The sequence below is a fragment of the Dendrobium catenatum genome, unplaced genomic scaffold (assembly GCF_001605985.2).
Source record: "Dendrobium catenatum unplaced genomic scaffold, ASM160598v2 original_scaffold_266825, whole genome shotgun sequence".
Classification (NCBI taxonomy): domain Eukaryota; kingdom Viridiplantae; phylum Streptophyta; class Magnoliopsida; order Asparagales; family Orchidaceae; genus Dendrobium; species Dendrobium catenatum.
Genome location: NW_021585223.1, coordinates 166,946 through 190,486, shown reverse-complemented (window position 1 = coordinate 190,486; position 23,541 = coordinate 166,946). Strand labels below are relative to the sequence as shown.

At 38.3% G+C, this 23,541-nt stretch overlaps 1 protein-coding gene across 3 annotated transcripts in view; it reads right to left on the bottom strand.

Annotated features, from left to right (window-relative positions):
- Positions 1-23,541, bottom strand: part of LOC110105829 — a 103,677-nt gene that overhangs the window by 30,059 nt on the left and 50,077 nt on the right. For all 3 annotated transcript variants that reach the window (XR_003699924.1, XM_020835478.2, XM_020835480.2), the window contains exons 7-8: positions 12,860-12,996; positions 11,956-12,643 (exon numbers count right to left, since the gene is read on the bottom strand). Coding sequence is in view for 2 of the 3 variants with exons in the window: in XM_020835478.2 (XP_020691137.1) it covers positions 11,956-12,643; positions 12,860-12,996 (825 nt within the window). In the remaining variant the exon portion in view is untranslated. The remainder of the gene's footprint in view (positions 1-11,955; positions 12,644-12,859; positions 12,997-23,541) is intronic.

Here is a 23,541-nt window from a genome sequence, read left to right as displayed (position 1 = left end):
TTTAGAGTTAAGGATTTATTATTGTGTAGAGGATATTGAGTCATAATGTTTTTCTTTAATTTTTCTTTTGGATATCAATTTGGTGGAAAGAAAGAGTTGATTGGGCAGGAAAGGATTGCAGCGGATTGATGGTATGGTAGCAAATGGGATTTTACTATCTTAAACTGTTATACAACTTTTATTTCATGAATTACATAGATATATTGTCAATCAATTAATGCTACATTGAACTCTTTATTTCATCAACTTTGCTTTGCATAAGTTTATGGATACTTTGAGGCGAATTTACACAGTGTTTCCCTTACTGAATGCTCAAACGTATGACATGGATTACATTTTAAAACTTTCATTGTTTGCCATACATCATAGCTACTACCATAGATTTTCTTACTTACATGCAATGTTCATTGCCAGCATAGTCAAAGCATACGCAATCTTTGTGACAAACATCCTTGCATAGCTTATGGTAGATTCTCATTGCAGCATCTTTATGATTTGATTACTAATAACTAAATGTATGTGATGTTGGGCACGCCGGAAGTATCCAATGGAAGGAGATGCTCTTTGAGCCATGCGATAAAGGAGGCTCTTACGAGCCTGAAAGGAATGGTTCTTATGACCATGGAGAATGGAAATGGCCGAATTTTATATGTATCTCCTGATCGTACAAGTGATCTCCTGGACTGGTGGATATAGTTATAATGCAATAATAAGCTATTTATATGTTTATTACTACATGTTCATGCAAATGAGAGATTACTCCTTCTAGAGGGCATTGCTTTAAAAGAAAGAAAAGGAAAAGGTTATGAAGGATTATGCGATTTTGAAAGTTGGAGGTAAAAGGATATGCCTTTTTCTTTGACCCATTGTATCGATTAGATTGAAGAATCTTTTTGCTAATTCTTCCAAGTATGTTATGGTTTTTCTCTCATGTGATTTTATTGTTATTTGTTCCATTATCACTATTGAGGTGTAGCTGATCTCACCCATCGTTGTTGGGAATACTTTCAGGAGGGGCTGGAAGGACGTAAATGGCCTCACCACCGCAGTTGCTTACCAAGTCGATAGTAGGGAGACGACGGCGGTAGGTTCTTTTGTGTTTTGGTGTTTTGTAGTGAAGGATTAGAAATAGAATGAGAAAAGAAAAAGTTTATACATGTGGATCCTTTTATATCTTTTGTAATCTTAAAGGCTAAACACTTATGATTGGTGATCTTGGAAAGAAAAAGTTTATGTTTGAAAATCTTAGTGGCTCTTTCTTGATATTGATGCTTTATTTTGGAATTATATTAATTGTCACGAAATGTCCCTTTTAGTTTCTTCATGTCCGATCTCTGTTCCCGCCTCGCACTTGCGAGCTAACCGGGCCGGGTCTTGACAAACTTGAATGACAAAGCAACTTCAATTCTAAAAGTTGAGAATTCAGACCCAACCTTGAATTGAAAAGTTGAAAAGATACAAAAGCTTATAGCTATCATATGACTTGTCTAAAAATATTAAACAATTAACAAGATAAAAAATAATATTATACATTTCTTATGATTAGTATGGAACTTTAATATGAGGTAAATTAATTGTTAACAATGTTATTATCATTTCTTATGCATTGATTGTGTATGTCATTGAGCTCTGACTTATTAGCAGTTGTTGTACTATAAGAAAGGAGGAGGAGCCCGTAGGACATTAGAGGTGACTATCTTTTTGGTGTAAATATATTTTAGGTGTAATAGAGGTCCAAGTGGAGGTTGCACAAAGACTTTTAGGGTATGTAAATAAAGTTTAAGAGTTTTAGAAAAGCTTTGTATATCTTTTTAAGTATATTTGCTGTTTAATTGAGATATATTATCTAATTCTTGTTGTTAAGTAAAAAGTTTGATATGTTAGGGGATTCTAAATGGATTTCAATTTACTCATCTGATTTTAATAGAAGTAGCTCATAAAGGGCATTAGTAAGACGGGCATGCTTAGATTTTCCTTCTCTGTTATATTCCAGGTTGATCATAAGGGAGCCAAAATGGGGTGTGACAAGTTGTTTCTCTCACGCGCAAAGCCACCAAGCACCTACAAAATCTGCCCTACAAACTTAATAAGTCTTTAGACATGTCCTCTTATTGGAAACCATCTACATTGTCAAATAGAGAACTGATGCTCTATGATTCATTAACTACTTATTGCTTCTACCTATTTGTTGTTTGGTGTTTGTTGATGACTTCCTTTACTCTATCCAAAATGAAAATCTCCTATAATATTGGTACTACTGTCAAACTAAATGGGACCAACTATCTCTTGTTGTCTCAAGCATTTCATCTCTTTCTTGTCTCTTATGAGAAATTTCATCATTATGACTCTCATGCTCCTGAACAACAGAATGCCACCAAACATATAAAGTCAAAATCTTCTGACTATTCAATTTTCACATAGATACTCAATGGTCTGAAACAAAAAATTGCCCCCAATTATGTTTCAGGAGACAACAAAAGGGGCTTGAGATTTCCTTGTTCCATATACATCCAAGACACAAACATCTCTTGAGTATACACTTTTTACTTTGGCATGTTTTTCTTTATAACAACGAGACAAATTGGTTCCAGCTTATTATAGCACATAAAAATGCAAATTGAATGGACTTCTTCAATATCACCCAGTATCACAAATCATACCACTTGATAAAAGTAAAATGAGGAAATCTCTAGATGTCATATTTACACCCAAATCTCCATCCTACTTCATCTTTATCTCATAATGGCAATACTACTCTTGTTGCTAGCATCAAAGCAATCATGCTAATCGTGGTCATGGTGGTCGTGGCGGTGGATGCTGTCATGGTCATGGCCACAATTCATTTCCACCTTACAAACATTGTCAAAGAACTAAGCATTCATTTAGGGTTCATTTGGATGGGTTGTTGCTTATGTATAATGCAGTTTTAGAAATAGATTTAAAAAAAAAGGAGTTTATAAAATTTTTTGTTTCAATGATGGGCTGTTGTTTGAGTAAATTTATTTTCAAGTGCTTACTAAAACCTTAAAGCATATATTAATTGTTTGATTGTGTTCAGGTTGAGCAATTTTAGAAAAAAAGACTAAATTACTCTTCTTCGAAATTTAAATATATGTAATTAATTTTTATTATTTTAAAATAAAAATTATATATATATTCTAAAAAAAAGTTAATTTTATATTAACTTATAATATCAAAATGGATAATTATTAACTTATAATATCTTAACTTATGGCATAATACTTAATACAACTATGATTAAATTTATATTATATTACTTAATGATTATAGTTACACACTATTATGTTAGTATTTTCTCCATTAAAAATAACTTGGACTTAAATTAGAAAAATAAAGTTAAGCAATGTTTCTTCTAACATATTACAAAGAATATTACAAAGTTAACTACTCATTCTTTCTGGAATTTGAAGAAGAATAACTTTTATTCAACTGTCAAGTACCTATATAATTGAATCCACTGAAATTCACATAATATTTGAGAATTAGAGAAGTCGCCAGGAGCTAACAGACAACATAAAGGAAGCTGCCAGATTGGTAACAATTTCAGCACTCCACCAAGGCCACACAGCAACAACAATCCATAGTCACGGACAAGGCCACTCATGCAGTAGGTAGCCAGCTGAGGTGTGACGGATAAAAAGAAGTTGGAAGCAAGGGAAGTTTTGAACTCACAAAAAAGTTGGAGTACAGGGAAACTCCGAAATCACGAAGGAAAGGTTTCTCCATATGATGCCGCAATATTGGAAGTGGAAGATGTGCTTATCAAATGTACGGATGTGGGGGGCATTTCATACTTTTTATTATGTGACAAGGGAGGTTTCTACCGAAAAGTTGACTTCAAAAAACTTTTAAAATCAAAAGAGAAACAAAGTAATGTAAAAATTAATTTTATATAATCATTACATCCAATGATCCAAATAGTAATCACAAATAACTTTTGCCGTTTTGAAATAGAAAACGTTGGAATTATGTTGAATCAAACAAGCCCTTAATCGCTATGAGGAAAAAATTGTTACTCTCCAGTAATTCAACATACGACCACTAGCACTCCTGATCCAAAGAGTACTTATTTTGGAACTCTCTCTCCCATGTATATAATCATCTACTACAACAATCCAAGCAAAATACTCTCATGATGCTACTCAAGTTTCAATGCAAAAATCATTCCATAATGTCATCGGCGTTAATTATAGTGCTACTTTTCACATGACAAATAACACTCAATTATTTTCTCTTACAATGCAAACTCTTCCTCCTATCATCATTGTTGACAGATCTCTCGTTTTTAGGAAAAATATTTATACATCTCCCCACATTAACTTTACATAATGTTTTATATATTCCCCATATTCCCATCAAAATGTCATCTATCAACTACCTTAAAAAATCATGCCACTCCATAACTTTATCTCCTTCTTAATGTGCTATTCAGTATCTTAACATCAAGAAGCTTATTGGTGATGGTGTTGAAGTTGGAGAAATCTACTACCTATCTAATACTAAAATCAATGCTCTTCTTCCACTATGTCCAGTTACCAATGCATAATCATCTTAATCATCCTCCTTATCATCTTTGGAATTTCACTAATCTTCCCTCCCATGTCTCGAGTTTGGGTGTGAATCATGAGAGAACAGTAACCAGCATGTTCATTTTCCAATGTCAACATAGTCTCACAGTAAGGCTTTTTATGAATTGGTACATTCCGATATATGGGGTCCAAGTTCTATTTTAACCTATTTTGGGTTCGTTATAATATCTCTTTTATTGAAGATCGCATTAGAGTTTCTTGAGTATACATACTAAAGTGTCGATTTGAAGTCTTTGGCATATTTAAAAATCTTATCACAAAATAAAAGTTCAATTTTTCACATCACTGAATGTTCTTCATCCTTGAAATGCCATTATAAGCAAAACTTTTTTTTATTTATTTTGTGCCAAAAATGAAATTATAAATCAATTATTCTTCCCTTATACTTTCCAATAAAATAGAGTGATTGAAAAAAACATTGGCAACTTCTAGATGATACTTGTACTTCAATGATTCAGAACAATTCTAAAGAGATGTCATTCTAACAATGTGCTCCTTAATCAACCGTGTACATCCACTAGTATGAATGGGAATGTTCCATTTTCTCTTCTTTATCCACTAAAAGTATTTCCTCTACTCTTCCTACTTTTGGTTGTGATTTATCCACTCTTCATCTAAATATGATAAATTTTATGTTCATGTTATCAAATGTACAGCAAGTTATATTCAAGCTCAAAAATTATATCATTATTATGATCCCTCTACCAATCACTTGTGCATCACTCTGAATGTTATACATAAAGCATCCCCTTAATACCCTCCTATCTTCTCCACTATAAAATTTCCTCTCAATATTCTACTGGTACCTCATTTTTTTTATCTACTCTAACTCCACTACATGTTTGTTATACTCCCCAACTTTTACAGATAGCTAATCATGCCCTTTCAATAGATCGTCTATGAAGGATCTACCTACACTAAAGACATAATATATGCATCTCTTAACCACCCTGCAAAAAAGTATTGATATGGTACTCACTACTCACCATCCAATACAACCTTTTACCACCCTTCACTCAGTTATCCTCCTTGTCTAAACATTTTGTGTTGTTTCTCTGATGCTTCTATTCTCAGGATGTATCAAAGAGCACTACTTGGTCCTACATTATAAAATGGGTATTGAAACGAATACGGCATTTTAACTCTCTTTACTCGATTATCCTCCTTGTTTAAAATTTTTGGTGTAGTCTCTCTAATGTTATTAGGGGTGTCAATATTTGACACGACCTGAAAACTCAACCCACTCATGACCCAAAAATTTTGGGTTTGGGTCAACCAATTTGAAAAATCTCGGGTTTGGGTTTCATATTCTGACCCAATAGCAATTTTGGGTCGGGTTCAAGTCAACCCAAAACTAGAAAACAACATACCCGCTCGTTGCGCAATCACACTCATCGCACTTGTCCCGCTAGTTGTCATCCACTCGTCCGTCGTCGCGCTTGCCCGTGGCAATCATGAGTCGTCCTCGCGGTTTGTCTATTGCTTGTCCACTCTTCCATTCATCACGCTCTTCCTCGTGCTTGCCCGCACCCAACCAGGTCAGCAAGTCAGGTCGAGTCGAATAGGGTTAGAAGCAGACCGGGTTCGAGTCGAGTCAGTTGAAGGCGAGTCAATTTTGGGTAGGACCTAACCCCCAAATCCTTTTGACACGCTTAATTACTATTCCCAAGATGTATCTAAAAGCACTACTTGGTCCTACTTGGGATATACAATGGACATTGAAATGAATACTCTCCTTAATCATCATAATAACCTCGTCTACTAATGACAAACCTATTTCTTATCAATGGGTTTTCACGATAAATTTTTATACATATGGTATTATCATCCACTATAAAACCCGATTGGTGGTAAAATGATAGATACGGTTATTACATCAATTATTTTGAGGCCTTTGATGTAGGTAGGGGGGGGGGGGAACCAAACCCAAAAAGGGGGGGGGGGAACCTAATCCAAAAATTTGGGTTTTGACTTCCCTTGAGCTTGCTAGCTCATTAATTTCAAGTGGGGGGTTAGCTCATTATGAGCTATTTTTAGTTCATTTATTGAACTAAAAATTAGCTCATTATTACTTTGGACTTGTTTTTTCTCCCCTCCCTTTTCTTCTCATTTCTTTGTGCTGGGTGATTTTCGTGTTCTGTCCCTTGGATTTCCGTGAATGGCTGATGGCTTCCCATGCTGTCTCTTGGGTTTTCGTGGATGGCTGATGGATTTCCGTGCCTTTAATCCTTTGGTTCCGTGGCTAGCTGTTGATTTCCCTGTGCTGGGAGGAAATTACGTGCCCTGCCCCATTGGTTTTGCGGCTGGCTCCTCGGTTCCTTGTTGGGTTGTTCGATTCTGCGGCTTTTCCTGCTTGGTTCCGTGAATTTTCCTTTGGTTTTGCGGTTGGCTCTTCGGTTCCTTGCTGGGCTGCTCGGGTTTTGCAGTTTCCTGCTGGGAACCGTGGGTTCCTTCTCTATTTTGGCTGTGCCGTTTGGGAATAAAAAAATATGGGACTGTTGGCTTTTCATATTCCCTATTTTAATTAGCTTTTAATTAAGTTTTAGTGGTTGTTTGGTTTCTCCTCGCATGCCTATATATTAGAGATGTTTTGGAATGTTAAAAGAATAGTGGTGAAAATGTTACTTTTGGATTAAGAAAACTTGAGGGTTTTTTGGAAAAGCTTGAGAGCTTTGTCCATTTCTTCTTCTTCCTTTTAGGAAAGCTTGCGAGCTTCTTCTCCTTCGTCTCGGCTTCTTACCTCTTTCTTCTCTCCGCAAGTTCGACGCCACCTGTATCTTTCTTCTTAAGGCAAAGCAAGTTTAGGTGTTTAAGGTGTCTTTATTTTCTAAGTTTGTAAGCGTCGTTTGTAAGGTATCATTCTATGATATAAAGTGGAGTTTGTGTTTTGTTTTGAAGTTATAAATTGTCTAATTTGTCTTCTTTTTGTGAGTTCATGTAATCTTCAAATATCTATGAGTTTTCTTTTGTGATAAAAAATTTGGGTTCTTTCCCAAATTTTTGATAAAATCAATTTGGTATCAGAGCAAGTTGGTATATCCTAGGTCATCGAGTCAAGTTGTTGTATGAGTCTTCTTTTGTGATAAAAAATTTGGGCCTCTCCCAAATTTTTGATTGCATCAATTTGGTATCAGAGCAAGTTAGGAAGTCCTAGGTTTATGAGTCGGTTTGTCGTGTGTGTCTAGATGTCATAAGTTGTTTTGTTTGTGAGTTCTAGTAAATCTTGGTAAGTCATAGTAGTTGTTGTGTGAGTCTTGTTTTGTTGAGTCTTTTTTTTAGAAAAAAATGGAAAGAGACAAAAAGATCGATTCAGTCAAAGAAGAAAGTAATCCATATAATCTTGAAGCCCCTCTTCCGATGGACAGATGGATTCCAACTGAAGGAGATTCAACAGATCCACTTCAAGACAGATTATACAAATTTCAATATTATATGTTCTTATGTGATGAGAAATACGAGAAAAAAAAGAAGTATCTTCAAAGACAGTTCGAGAAAGAGCAAGAAGAAATTTTGAAGAAATTTGAAGCAAAAATTCAAGAACTGGATGCAATCTTCTTCGATCCTCCTCCACAGAAGAAAGCTAAAAGGCACTCATCGGGAGTGATATGAGTTTTTTCAAGTACGGCGGAGTTTTGATAGAGGCAAGGGGGGGGGGGGGGGGGGGGGGGGGGGGGGCCGGGGGGGGGGGGGGGGGGGGGGGGGGGGGGGGGGGGTGAAACTTTATCAAAATTTGGTTGTAGTGACTTCCTTATGTTGCTAGCTTCATGTAATTAAGTGGGGTTAGCTCATTATGAGCTATTTTTAGTTCATTTATTGAACTAAAAATTAGCTCATTATTACTTTGGACTTGTTTTTTCTCCTCCCCCCCTCCCTTCCCTTTTTTCATCTCATTTCTCTGTGCTGGGTGATTTTCGTGTTGTGTTCCTTGGATTTCCGTGAATGGCTGATGGCTTCCCGTGCTGTCCCTTGGGTTTCCGTGGATGGCTGATGGATTTCCATGCCTTTGCTCCCTTGTTTCCGTGGCTGGCGGTTGATTTCCCTGTGCTGGGAAGAAATTCCATGCCCTGCCCCTTTGGTTTTGCGGCTGGCTCCTCGGTTCCTTGCTGGGCTGTTCGGTTCTACGGCTTTTCCTGCTTGGTTCCGTGAATTTCCCTTTGATTTTGCAGCTGGCTCTTCGGTTCCTTGCTGGGCTGCTCAGGTTTTGCGGTTTCCTGCTGGGAATCGTGGGTTCCTTCTCTGTTTTGGCTGTGCCGTTTGGGAATAAAAAAATATTGGACTGTTGGCTTTTCATATTCTATTTTAATTAGCTTTTAATTAAGTTTTAGTGGTTGTTTGGTTTCTCCTCTCATGCCTATATAATAGAGATGTTTTGGAATGTTAAAAGAATAGAGGTGAAAATGTGATTTTTGGAGTAAGAAAACCTGAGGGTTTTTTGGAAAAGCTTGAGAGCTTTGTCCACTTCTTCTTCTCTTCTTCTAGGAAGTCTTGCGAGCTTCTCCACCCTTCGTCTTGGCTTCTAACCTCTTCTTCTATCCGCAAGTGCCACCTCAGATGTATCATTCTTCTCAAAGAAATGCAACTTTAGGTGTTTGTCTTGTTTGAGTCGTTTGTAAGAGTTGTAAGGTGTCGGTGTATGCCCAAGTTTGTAAGTGTTGCTTGTTAGAGTCATGAAATGTAAGAGTTCTCTCTAATATTATAAAAGTGTCTTTGTTTTTTATTTTGTGACTATTTTAGAATTTGGAGTATTTCTTTAGCATTTTCAGTATTTCTTTTATATAGGAAGTGTTGTTTTTTGTGACTCTCCCAAATTTTTGATTTCAATACATTTTGAATCTTCTATGGATACCATTGTTTAAAATTGCGCAATATGAGGCTCGCCTTGAGGTCCGCCTCAGTGCAATTCAAGTGAAAAAAGCCTCGAGGCTTACGCCTCTAGCATTTTTATGAGGCTTACGCCTCAGCTTGGCTAAGACTCGCCTTGATGCACGTCTAGCCTCGCTAGCGTGAGGCTTACGCCTCACCCTATTTACATACTTTTTTGGTTAAAATTAACATAAATCACGCCTTCATGCAATTAGAGCGCAATAACTTCCTCCCGATTGCCTCTACCTCCATCCCACAACCTTCGCCGTAGCCAACACTATCATAGTTGTCACCGACAATCACTTGAAAGCTGCACTCAACCACCCTAAAAATTTTGGAGCATTAATCTCATATTGATGTTGATAAAAATATTTTTAAAAGATGAATATAATTGAAATAAATTAAAAAGAAGCATATTGGGAGGCATTCGACTCTACCGAATGAGGAAGGGATAAACCAATTTGTTATGCAACAACTTAGATAAAAACCACCTCAGTCATAACAGTGCAGATAGTTCCTAAGTTGTTGCCAACTATTTTAACTTTCATTAAGAATTAAATGTATATGAGTAGAGAATTGATAAAAAAAGAAAATTTGAAGTTGAACTTGATGTTATATGATACTTTTATGCAATTTCTATATTTAATATTATTTTGTTTTTATAATATTTGGATTTTAATTCTATTTCATGCAATTTATTACTTGTCACTTTAGATCTTGTACAATTTTTTGTTTCATATGTATGTCAATTTGTTAATTCATAATTCAATAGGAAATTAATATGTCATCATTTAACATATTATTTAGGTATTATATAAAAAATCACTTTTGACATTTATTATTACTTTTAGTCAATTTTTTTTATTTGGAGGCTTACGCCTCAAAACGCTTTGAGGCTTATGCCTCGCCTCATGAACAAAAAATGATTCAATACCCAATTACGCAATTTTTAAACATTGATGGATACTTTAGATATTTCCAATGCTAAGGAAAGCCTTGAAGATACCCTTCCTATAATCATTTGGTTCATAACTAATCTTCCTAACTATTTTACAGCCTAATATTCCTTCAATATTTGTGTGATAAGATAGCAGATGTAAAAAACATAGGTATGTTGTCTTAAGGATTTACAAATGTAAAAAAGTCCCCATGAAAAGGACTATTGTCAGAAAAATAAAAATGTACAAACCGAAGTTTATTCAGATGTTGACCATGCTTGATATATTGAAGATGAAAAAATCAACTTCAAATATTTTATTTTTGTGTGAGAAAATATTATTTTGTTGGGGAGTTAAAAGCAATCTGTTATTGCTATATCTAGTGTTTAAGTAGAATATAAGGTTATAGAACATTCAGCTTGTGAATTGATGTGCATAAAAAGCTATATTGAATGGTTTGTTTTTCATGTTGCTGAACTTTTAGTTCTGAAGTTAGCTAATCAAGCATTCATCCTTATTAAAAGCCTATTATTTTACAAAAGAACAAATCATATTGAAGTAAATTATTATTTCATCAAATATGTCATACTGTCAAATGAAATCATCACTTCTAATATCTCTAACGAAGAACAATTAGCAAATTTCTTTCAGAAAATCCTTAAGGCCAACCATGGTTTAAAATTGTGCAATATGAGGCTCGCCTTTACGCAATTCCAGTAAAAAACGCCTCGATGCTTACGCCTCGAGTTTTTGTTATGAGGCCGCCTTGAGGCTTACGCCTCGCCTCACAAATGAAAAATGCCTCAATACCCGAATACGCAATTTTAAACATTGAGGCCAACTAATTGGATCTTCATGATATATCAAAATGTAAAGTTAGTAATTTGTAAATTTTTTATCATTATTATTTAGTATGCCCTCTTGATTGACAATATTTGCACTATTATTTCTTTCACAATTTAGCGTTCGTATTTATCTACATATAGGTACAATACTATTGCCAAATCAAACTATATTTTTTTAGTATTAAATAGCAACATATTATAGAAACTAGAAATTAGCAACTTCAAAGTTTTTCACGCAACTTAAACATACTGCAGTATCAAAATATATCATAACATCTACTTGTTATGACATCAAAATAGGGAAAAAATGTGAATCACATCACAGACAATATTATTACTCTAGTTTTAAGAGAGGGGGATTACAGTAACTCATCATCATCATTAGCCTTGTATAAATTAGTCATAGTTAGCTTTATAAAAGCTTTCTAATCTCACAAAAAAAAAGAAAAAAACATTTTTTTCCATGTCATGAAACCTCTATAATCATGATCAAACCTATTCTTTTAGTCCATCATTAAATTTTGATTTGCATTGCAACTCATTATTCTTATTCAAATATCATATCAGCTTTCATTCACATAAGTTCTAAAACCATCTAGAATTATAGTGAAGCATGCTCACTCCTTGGAATTATAACACAGAACTGCCACATTTTTAACGTAAAATGCTTTTATGCAGTGTTATAAAAGAAAAGAGTACCTTGAAAAGGTCAATATTGCTGGGAATTCCTTTGATCATAGCAGCGTCCAGTGTTGCCTGAGTTTTCTCCACTTTCCGGCTTTTTTCTTTGCATGTCAATGCTGCTCGTTCTATAAGGTTTAGATCAGACACAACAAGATTCTTAGCTAATATGATCCCATGTTTAATTGATGAGATCTTCCAGAAGGCAACTGATGAGCTAGATGTCCAGCTTGAAGATTTCATCCATTTCCGCAGGTACACACTTCCATCAAGGTCAAAAACATGCTCACTACCACTGGAAAAGTCTTCAGATGGCCTTGACCAGTGTACTACTCCATGGCCCGCTTCTTCAAACTTCTTTACCAAGGGCCCACCCCAAAAACTAACAGCTAAAGCCTGGAGAACAATATCACCTTCTGGTGCATTTTTCAAATACGAGAACTGCACTAATTTACTTGGATCCTCTGGTAGCCTTTGAATATACTGCAGCGATTGCAGCCTTGCAATGCTGTTTGCTGCACTACTGATTGCTCTTCTTCTCCCTCTATGAGCACCATATACGTGCTGGATTGTAGCATCTTCATCATCAGGTCCATACTCACGTATAAATTCATACAGTGAGATAATTTCACTAATGCAAGAATGCCAAACATCTCTTCTAGATTCACCACCAAAATCAACAAATTCCAGAATCCAAGTTTCTTGCCTAATAAAACTCGAAGTTAGATCAATATTTTTTTAGTTTGAGGAGATACTTAAATCGATGGTCTGAGATTGCTACATGTATTATTACGGTAGAAATGTTGGAGAAACTAGGATATTTTTAAGTTTAGAGATGCACTAGGATCCCTAAAGAGGAATCAGAAAAGTTATAGCTGAAAATAAAAATGGTTATTTTCACAAGAAGTTTGATTAAACTTACTTGCCACCAGAAGAAACAGAGACAGCAGAGTCAAGTAGTTTGGAACCAAATGGTCCTACTTTTGTTTTCTCAACTCTTGAACCTTGAGATGAAAGATTCAGCTTAATAGGTTCTTTATAGCCTCCCAATTGAATTCCCTGATGACATCAATGCAGAGGAAAAAAATAAATACAGCTGGAGAAAATATCATGTAAAATTTCAATTTAGTATAAGTTAACATAAATTTTGAAATATGATTGTAATAGCTAAATGAAAATAGGATGCTAAATCCAAATATGCTTCATTTCATGCAATCATCTTCATTAGCATTGTGTCAACTTATTTGGAATAGTTATGAAACCTTACTTTCTATTAGTTTCTATTGAGTATTATATAAGGTATTGTTTAAAACTGCTCAAAATGAGCCTCACCTTGAGTCCTGCCTTTGCGCAATTCCAGTGAAAAATGCCTCGAGTCTTACACCTTAAGCTTTTTTTATGAGGCTTGCCACCTTGCCTCGTTGGCATGAGGCTTATGCCTCACCATGCCCATTTTTTTAATTAAAACTTATATAAATCTTAAACTAAAGCCCCAAATAAATCATGTATTCATACACCATCGAGCCGCAACAACTTCCTCTTAACTGCCTCGACCTCAAGTGATGCATGCAAATTTCAGTTTTTTGTTTTAGTTTTTATTGTAATTTGAATGCTATAGTTTTTTTTTTATTTTTTTATGCTACCCTATGATGGAAGGCAAACAATGATCATGAGTAGGTTGTGCTTTAGGCTTGGCAAACTTTGGGTGTGCTAGCTAATTTGGAGCCTTGGCTCATGGGCTGCTGATGGGTTCTTGGTTTGGGCTTGACTATTCAGTTTTGCTGTGTTTTTGGGAGCTGCTATGCTCCAGCTCATTAATGTTGTGCTGCTGTTTTTTTCAGCTCATTACTATGTGTAGTTCATGATGAGGACATCGACAGACGCTACCAACAAGTTTATCGACAAAGGAATCGCAGATCTACGACTACGATTCAACGCCTTTACTTTTGATGCATTTCTTCATGTTATGTTTATTTAGTTTTGTTGTTTTCCGAATTTACCCCTTTGGGGAATTGTCTTGTTATTGCAGCACAGAGGGCAATTGCGTACTTTCCTTCTTTCATGATTCAGACCTATATATAGTGGTCTAATGTGTTGTAAAAATTTTGATGAATGATTAATGAAAATTTTTCTTTGCTTCTTCTTCTTCTTGTGTGAGCACTAGAGAAGGGAGAGAGAGAGCTCGAGGAGAGCAAGCGTAATACCCACCAGTCGTCGAAAGAGTCTGCGGCTCATGGTTCCATTTATTTCAATTTGTTTTCCTTCTTTCCTCCCCACCCCACCTGCTGGCTTCCCCTAGTCCCTTCACCGTCAACCATTTTTCCCCACCCAAGTCTCCCTCACAATACTACCCCTCAAGTTCCACCGCCAGTCGAGCCCTACTTTTCCCCCAAACCGAATTCCCAAGCCTCCCACCACCATGCTGTCGCCCCCCATTGTCCATCCACCATTAATGATGATTAATGTCATCATTAACACCTACCAAAATAGCATCCCTTGATTTAAGAGAACTCCTCAATTTGAAATTCAAATTTTGAATTTCAAAATCTTTCCTAATTTGACAAAGCCATGTTTGGAAAAAATTTAAACCTCAATCAATTTAATTTTAAATTGGATTTGATTTAATTTTCTTCTTCCTTATTAAGAAGACTAAATTTAGAAGCTTTTAAATCCCCACCAATCCTTCTCCTTTTCCCTCAATGTCGTCGGCACCCCATTGGTGGCTTCCCCATAAATTCCCATTAAAGCTCCCGATCCCTCCTTAATTTGAATTTCAAATTTCAAATTAAATCCCTCAAAATCTACTTAAAATCTGAAATTAATTTTAGATTTGGATTAAAACTCTTCCTCTCTCTCTCTCTCTCCCTAACCTAACCTAATTCTCCCTCATCCAAACCGTCCCCTCCTCTACACCCTTGGCCTCCCTCTACACTTGCATCACCCCCTTGGAAAGTCCTAAACCCTCATGGTATTTGAAGATAAGAGAAGGAAACAAGTTCTTTCCTCCTTCCTACCAATGGTGTATGGCCGACCCTAAGGTCGACCACGGATTCGTCTTCGACGAGCAAGGAAGGACGGATATTCTTGGATCCCCGTTCTTTGACGTCTTCTTTGGCAACAACGAGATTGTTGAAGGATACATCGACTGCATCTTATATCAACTAACATTGTCGATTGAAGAGCACCTTCAACCAAGTCGTTGGATAATCATCGGTCACCCACTGCCTCCTCCACCACCGGCTACCGCTCCATCAATGAAGGTCCTTGGCACCGTCTTCCTAGTGGTAATATCCTTCTTCGTATGGTTCATCTTTCTCCGCTAAAGCCTAAGAGTGATTGAGTGAGAAGGTACTCAAGGTGAACCTCTCATTATTAAGTGATGGATTATGTTATGTGTACTTAGTATTTACTATTGTCTTGAATTTTGATTGGATTGTTCGGATGATATCAAACGCGCTTCTTTGGCCTAAGCAAGTTGATTAATTTAGATTCCTAACTCTTCTTTATTTGCAAGCAATAATTTTCATTATCAAGTTTTAATCAATCGTTTCTTTTAATTTCGCAAGTAACTCCTAGTTGTATCATATCATCTTGGTATCAGAGCGTGGTAGACATGCATATCATGTACTAGAAAACATCCTAGGGTCTAGCCAAACATTAGTCTTAAAGTTCGCATGCATATCATCGTCTAAATAATTTTAATTCACTGTTTTGGTTTGCTGTCCATGCATTTCCTGCACATATTTAGTGAACTTTAGATCAATTTCCCTAGTGTCTTAGTGCTTTCCACAAGCTGACAACTCTCCTAAGTGCTTAGGTTGCTTACACCATTAGTATAAGCTGCTGTCCAAACTTTTCCTGCACCAAATTAGTGGCCTTTAGGTGAGTCTAGGCTAGTGTTTAGGTGTTTTCCCTTACCCCATTACCTCCCCTAGCGTCCCCTAACACCCACCCATGGATCCGAAACACAATCAAGCAACCTTAGACCTAATCGTGGGCCAACTGGGAACGGTTACTCAACAAATTAGGAACACCCAAACTGACTTAGCCAACTTTAGACGCCAAACGGGTGAGAGACTTGATAACATCGAGCGTATAGGAAACCCAGCGATCTACACCACCTCTAGACCTCATTCTCCATACGGTGATGACACCCGAACTGAATATGGACCTCCTAGAGACCACTACCGCCCCAATCAAGAACCTTTAGGACGCGACACTCCGTTGAGAGATAATGATACCCAACTGTTTAAGAACATTCGTATAGATGCCCCATCTTTCGACGGTACGTTAGACCGCCAGGTTTTCCTAGATTGGCTCAAGGGAATGGACAGTTATTTTAAATGATATAATATTTCTGAGGAACGAAAAGTTAGGTTCGCGGAGATGAAGTTTACGGGTAGAGCTAATCAGTACTGGACGAACCTTGAATATATGCACGATACCCGCGGAGAATACCTTGTTACTGACTGGGGGACGATGAAACAAGAGTTAAAATGAAAATATCTCTCTCCTTACTATCCTAGACTTTTGGATCGTTGGAATAAATTGATCTAAGGAAGCAAACTCGTCAAGGAGTACATTTCGGCCTTTAATGATTTCATGATTCACTGTAGTGGGGAAGAGACCATGACTCCTGCCCAACTTCTTTCGATGTTTAGAGCCGGATTAAGAGAAGATCTTCGGAATGAATTTTTTGACAAGGGAGTGAACACTTTGGAAGCCGCTTGTAGTCTTGTGTTAGTTTTAGAAGAATCTAGGAGCCACGCTCCTTCTAGGAACCAAGACCCTCGTCCTAACCCTTTCAAATCCTCCTCTAGTCAACATTACAACAAACCCATTGGACCCACGACTAGTCGACCTACCCTTGGCCAAGCCCAACCTCACCCTGACTATAAAGGTAAAACACCAGAACGGGAAACACCTAAAACCCCTGCTGGCACTAAATGTTTTCGATGCCATGGGTACGGGCACATTGACTCTCAATGTTCTAGCCCGTTTAAAGTCACCATTATTGAGGAAGTCACCGAAGAAGAGGATGAGCCGGACACCGAACTAGTTCATCACATTGATGATGATGACGAATTTTTCTATGAAGACGACATTGTTGTGATCAACTGTCTCCAAAAGATGGACCGCTTAGTCCTACAAGTTGTTAGGTGTGCTCTTTCACAACCTAAGTTGACTGGCGAAGAACCTCAATCTTCCACACTTTTATCAAGATAGGTGACAAGACCTGCAAGGTCATAATTGATAGTGGAAGTTGTATTAATGTTGTTTCATCTGCTATGATTTCTAAGCTTCACTTGAGAACCACACCGCACCCAAACCCCTACAAGGTCACCTGAATCAATTCGACCTCCTTAGGAGTGACAGATAGGAGTCTCATTCCTATTGAGTTTGTGGGATACAAGGAGAAGAATTGGTGCGATGTTTTAACTATGGATGTGGGCCAGATCATCCTCGGCCTCCCCTGGTTGTTCGATAATGATGTGCACATTTATGGATGATCAAACACCTGCATGTTTGAGCACGAGATCAAGAAGATTAAACTCCTACCCACCCAACCTAAGTCTGTCAAGGAAGATGTTAAACCCAACTCCTTGAAACCCAACAGAGGCTTGAATCTTTTAACCGCGAAAGACTTGGATACTAAATTAGAATCAAGATCTCCCCTCTATGCCTTGGTAGCTCGAGAAGTGAGTGCGACCCAGGAAGAGCCTATATATGAGGAAGTAAAACCTCTCCTCGAAACTTTCATTAACGTCTTCTCGGAAGATTTGCCCGATCAATTACCACCCTTAAGGGACATTCAACACGTTATTGACCTAGTGCCCGGAGCTTCCTTGCCCAACTTACCCCATTACCGCATGAATCCAACTGAGCACGCTGAGCTTAAGAAACAAGTCGATGAGTTATTACAACGTGGTCTTATCAAGGAGAGCCTCAGTCCTTGTGTTGTTCCTGCCCTTCTAACCCCTAAGAAAGATGGGTCATGAAAGAATGTGTTGATAGCCGTGCTATCAACAAAATCACGATAAAGTATAATTTCCCCACCTCTCGATTAGATGACATGTTAGATATAATGATCGGAGCCACATTTTTTTTCTAAAATTGATCTTAAAAGTGGCTACAAAGCATTAAAAAAGCGAACGAGGCGTCTGCATTGAGTCGCCCCTCAAGTCGAGGCGGAAGTCATGCGTATCGGGGTTTACGCCTCGAACCATCCAGCGAAGCCTACGATTTTTTCGCACGAGGCGTACGCATTAGAGAGTAACACCTCGAGGCAGTATGAGAAACCGCCTCGAAATTTTTTCTTCGGTATATATGTAAATACGACGCAGCTGATTCATTTTCGTGTATTCGCGTATAGGATTAGGGCTTCCTATGAGAATTGAAAGACAAACTAGAGGCGAAGCCGTGAGGGAAGGAGACGAAGCCGTGAGTACATGAGACGAAGTCGGAAGGAGACGACGCAGGAAAAGAAATGAAGCCGAAGTTGTGAGTGCAGGAAACGTTCAGGCCTCGATTAGGTCGGAAGAGCAGGTGAACGGTGTTGTGGCCTTGACTTTGACGTGCAGTAACAAAAGCTTGAATAACTCTTGATTCGGCTTTCTTTCATTCGTCCGCTCAGTACATGCTCGGTACCTAGCCAGTACCGCTCGGTACCGAGCAAGTACATGCTCGGTACTTAGCGGTACATGCTCAGTACCACTAGGTACACGTTCGGTACCAAGCGGTTCATGCTAGGTACCGAGCAGTACATGCTCGGTATTGAGTGGTATATGCTCGGTACGCTTGGTATTGAGCATATACAACAAGAAGATCTTCAAAATTTCATGCTCGGTACCGACGAGTGGGAGAATGATGAGGGCATCGACAGACGCTACCAACAAGTTTATCGACAAAGGAATCGCAGATCTACGGCTACGATTTAGCGCCTTTACTTTGATGCATTTCTTCATGTTATGTTTATTTAGTTTTTTTGTTTTCCAAATTTACCCCATTGGGGAATTGTCTTGTTATTATAGCCCAGAGGGCAATTGCGTATTTTTCCTTTTTTCATGATTGAGACCTATATACAGTGGTCTAATGTATTGTAAGAATTTTGATGAATGATTAATGAAAATTTTCCTTTGCTTCTTCTTCTTCTTGTGTGAGCACTAGAGAAGGGAGAGACAGCTCGAGGTGAGCAAGCGCAATACCCACCAGTCGTCGGAAGAGTCCGCGGCTCGTGGTTCCATTTATTTCAATTTGTTTTCCTTCTTTCCTCCCCACCCCACCCGCCGGCTTCCCCTAATCCCTTCGCCGTCACCCATTTTTCCACACCCAATTCTCCCTCACAATACTACCCCTCAATTTCCACCGCCAGTCGAACCCCACTTTTCCCCCCAACCGAATTCCCAAGCCTACCACTAACATGTCGTCACCCCCCATTGTCCATCCACCATTAATGATGATTAATGTCATCATTACAACCTACCAAAATAGCCTCCCTTGAATTAGGAAGAGAACCCAATTTGAAATTCAAAATTTGAATTTCAAAAACTTTCCTAATTTGACAAAGCCATGTTTGGAAAGTTTTAAACCTCATTCAATTTAATTTTAAATTGGATTTGATTTAAATTTCCTCTTCCTTATTAAGAAGACTAAATTTAAAAACTTTTAAATCCCCACCTATCCTTCCCCTCTTCCCTCAATGTCGCCGGCCCCCATTGGTGACTTCCCCATTAATTCCCATTAAAGCTCTCGATACCTCAATTTGAATTTCAAATTTCAAATTAAATCCCTCCAAATCTACTTAAAATCTGAAATTAATTTTATATTTGGATTAAAGCTCTTCCTCTCTCTTTCACTAACCTAACCTAATTCTCCCTCATCCAAACCGTCCCCTCCTCTCCACCCTTGGCCGCCCTCTCCAATTGCATCACCCCCTTGGAAAGCACTAAACCCTCATGGTATTTGAAGATAAGAGAAGGAAACAAGTTCTTTCCTCCTTCCTACCAATGGTGTATGGCCGACCGTGAGCTCGACCACGGATTTTTCTTCGACGAGCAAGGAAAGACGAATATTCTTGGATCCCCATTCTTTGACGTCTTTTTTGGCAACGACGAGACTGTTGAAGGATACATCGACCGCATCTTATACCAACTAATATTGTCGATTGAAGAGCACCTTCCACCGAGTCATTCGATAATCGTCGGTCACCCACCGCCTCCTCCACCGCCGGCTACTGCTCCATCAACGAAGGTCCTCGGCGCCGTCTTCCTAGTGGTAATATCCTTCTTTGTATGGTTCATCCAGGATCATCATACGGCTTTCTAACTCCACTTCTTTTTCTGGTCGTTCCGCTCGCGTTCGACTTGTGATCCTGGATGATTTTGAGAAATGCGCCCGACCGAAAGAAGAGACTAGCGACAATAGTAAATACTAAGTACATATAACATAATCCATCTTTCTCCGCTAAAGCCTACGAGTGATTGAGTGAGAAGGTACTCAACATGAACCTCTCGTTGTTAAGTGATGGATTATGTTATATGTACTTAGTATTTACTATTGTCTTGAATTTTGATTGGATTGTTCGGTTGATATCAAACGCGCTTCTTTGTCCTAAGCAAGTTGATTACATTAGATTCCTAACTCTTCTTTATTTGCAAGCAATAATTTTCATTAGCAATTTTTAATCGATTGTTTCTTTTAATTTTGCAAGTAACTCCTAGTTGTATCACATTAGTTCACATCCTTTTTAGCTCATTAAGTGAAGTGGATTTGGTTCTTCCCCCCTCCCCCACCTTTCTATGACCTTTCGTTTCCTCCACCTGGCTCTTGTCCCGTGGCTGATTCTTCTCCTCGAGCTTCCTATTCCGGTTCCTAGTAGGCGTCCATTCCTATCCCCCTTGTGACCCTTCGGGTGCTGCTCCTGAACCACCTGCTGGCCTTCTGTTTCCCTTGTTCTGATTGGTTTGGTTGGAGGTGTTTTGGGCTGTTTAGTGATGTAAGCAAAGGGGGGGTCAAAACATTTTGAATTATAAATTTGGTGAGCTTCTAGGTCCTCTACTAGATCCAGCTCATTAATGTCTAGTAGAGAGCATTTTTAGCTCATAAATTGATATTCATTCCCCCCATTTGCTGTCCCTTTGGTTCCCGTAGATGGCTATTGGTTTCCTGCAGCTAGCTCTTGGTTTTACGTGCCTTGGCTCCTTGGATTCCCCGAATGGCTCCTGGTTTTTCGTGTTGGGTGACCTTTCCCGTGCCTTGGTGCTTCGGTTCCATGCGGGCCTCCTTGGTTCTTGCGGCTGTCTCTTCGGGCTCCGCTTGGGCTGTTTTCCCGTGACTTTTTGGGGGCTTTTCCATGGCTTTGGTGCTTTGTTTCTTGTGTAGAATTAGGGAATATTATTAAATGGCTATTGGCTTTTCATTTCCCTATTTATTTAAGAATTTGAAGGGTTTTTGGGGCTGTTTAAGTTCCCCTTCTCTTATTTATAAATAGGAGTTGTTTGTGGCTGTTTAAAGAAATGTTATGTGATTGATTTTTGGAAATGTAAACCTGCGGGTCTTGTTGGAAAAGATTGCGAGCTTGTTCCATTCTTCTTCTCATCTCCTCTAGGAAAGACTTGCGAGTACTTTCCACCCTTCATCTTGACTTCTAACCTCTTTCGTCTCCCTGTAAGTGTCATTCCATCTGTATCCTTCTTCTCTTGGAAAGCTTCTTTAGGTGTTTTTATTTGTGGAGTTTATAAGAGTTGCAAGGTGTCTTGTTTGAGTCGCTTGAGTCAAAAGTTTGTAAGTGTCTTTTATATGAAATGTAAGAGTTTGTTCTTCTTATTATTTAGCTAAGTGTGTCATTTCTCTTTTTTTTGTGATCAAGAATTTTCTTGGGATCCCTCTACCCAGGGAGATTTTTGCATGCATCATTTTTGGTATCAGAGCAAGTTAGGAAGTCCTAGGTTTATGAGTCGTGTGTGTCTTGATGTCATGTTAGTTATCATGTAAGTTTTGTTTTAAGTCATGTTGTCATTTGAGTCTTGGTGTCAAGTGAGCAATCTCAAGCCTTGGTGTCTCTTGATGCAACGCCTTCAGAACAAAGCTAACTCATCGGGAGATGAGTTCTCAAGAAGGGGAGTCTAATGTAGGCAAAGGGGGGTCAAAACATTTTGAATTATAAATTTGGTGAGCTTCTAGGTCCTCTACTAGTTCGTATTAAGTATAGTAGAGAGCTTTTTAGCTCATAAATTGATAATCATTCCCCATTGTAGTCTTTTGGTTCGTGGATGGGCTATTTGGTTTTCTGGGCTCAGCCTCTTGGTTTTCCTAATTTGGCTCCTTCGTTCCCCTACAGTTGGGCTGTGCTCCTTTTCACCCAGTGCTGGGTGGTTCCGTGCCTTGGGTGTTTCGGTTCATGCGAGGCTCCTTGAGTCTATTGGCGGCTGCTCTCATTCGGGTTTCGCCTGGGTGCTTTTCGTGATTTATTTTTGGGGTTTGGTGGTTGGTGTATTGGATTTTTTGAATAGCATTAGGGAATACTTATTAGGTGGCTGTGGCTTTCATGTCTATTTCATTTATATGATTTGACAGGATTTTGGGGAACTGTTTCTAAGTTCCCCGTTCTTTATCTATAATTAGGATTGTTGTGTGGCTGTTTATAAGAATGTTATCGTGATTGATCTTTTGAAAATGTAAACTGTGGATTTTGTGAAAAGGCTTGCGAGCTTGTTCCATTCTCTTTTCTACTCTCTTTAGGAAGACTTGCGAGTACTTTCACCCTTGTTCCGGCTTCTAACCTCTTCGTCTTCCCGCAAGTGTCATTCCATCTGTCTTCTTCTCTTGAAGCTTCTTTAGGGTGTTTTTATTTGTGTCGTTTGTAAGGGTTGCAAGGTGTTTGTTTGAGTGCTTGATTCAAAAGTTTGTCTTTTTATATGAAATGTAAAGTTTGCTTCTTCTTATTATTTAGTAGTGTGTCTTTCTCTTTTTTTTTTGTACAAGATTTTCTTGGGTCCTCCCAGGGAGATTTTTGCTTCGCATCATTTTTGAGTACCAGAGCAAGTTAGGAAGTCTTAGGTTTATGAGTCGTGTGTGTTAAGTGTCATGTTATGTTTTCATTAGTTTTGTTATAGTCATGTTTACATTTGAGTCTGGTGTCAAGTGAGCAATCCACAGCTTGGTGTTCTTGATGCAACGCCTTCAGAACAAAGCTTAACTCATGGAGATGAGTTCTCAAGAAGGGAGTCTGATGTAGGCAAAGGGGGAGTCAAAACATTTTTGAATTATAATTTGGTGAGCTTCTAGGCTCTTTACTAAGATTCAGCTCAATTATGTCTAGAGAGACACTTTTTATTCATAATTGATATTCATATCCCCCATTTGTTGTCCTCTTTGTTCCGTGGATGCTCTTAGTTTCTGCGCTAGTCTTGGTTTTTGTGCCTTGGCTCCTTGGTTTCCCGGTTGGCTGCTGGTTTTCGTGCTGGTGGCCTTTCCCGGCTATTGGTGTAAGGGTTCGGGCATGCGCTCCTTGTTTCTGTGGCTGCTCTTCCTGGATATATAGAATGGGCTGTTTTCCATGATTTTTGGGGGCTTTCCGTGTATTGGTGCTTTTGTTTTTGTGTG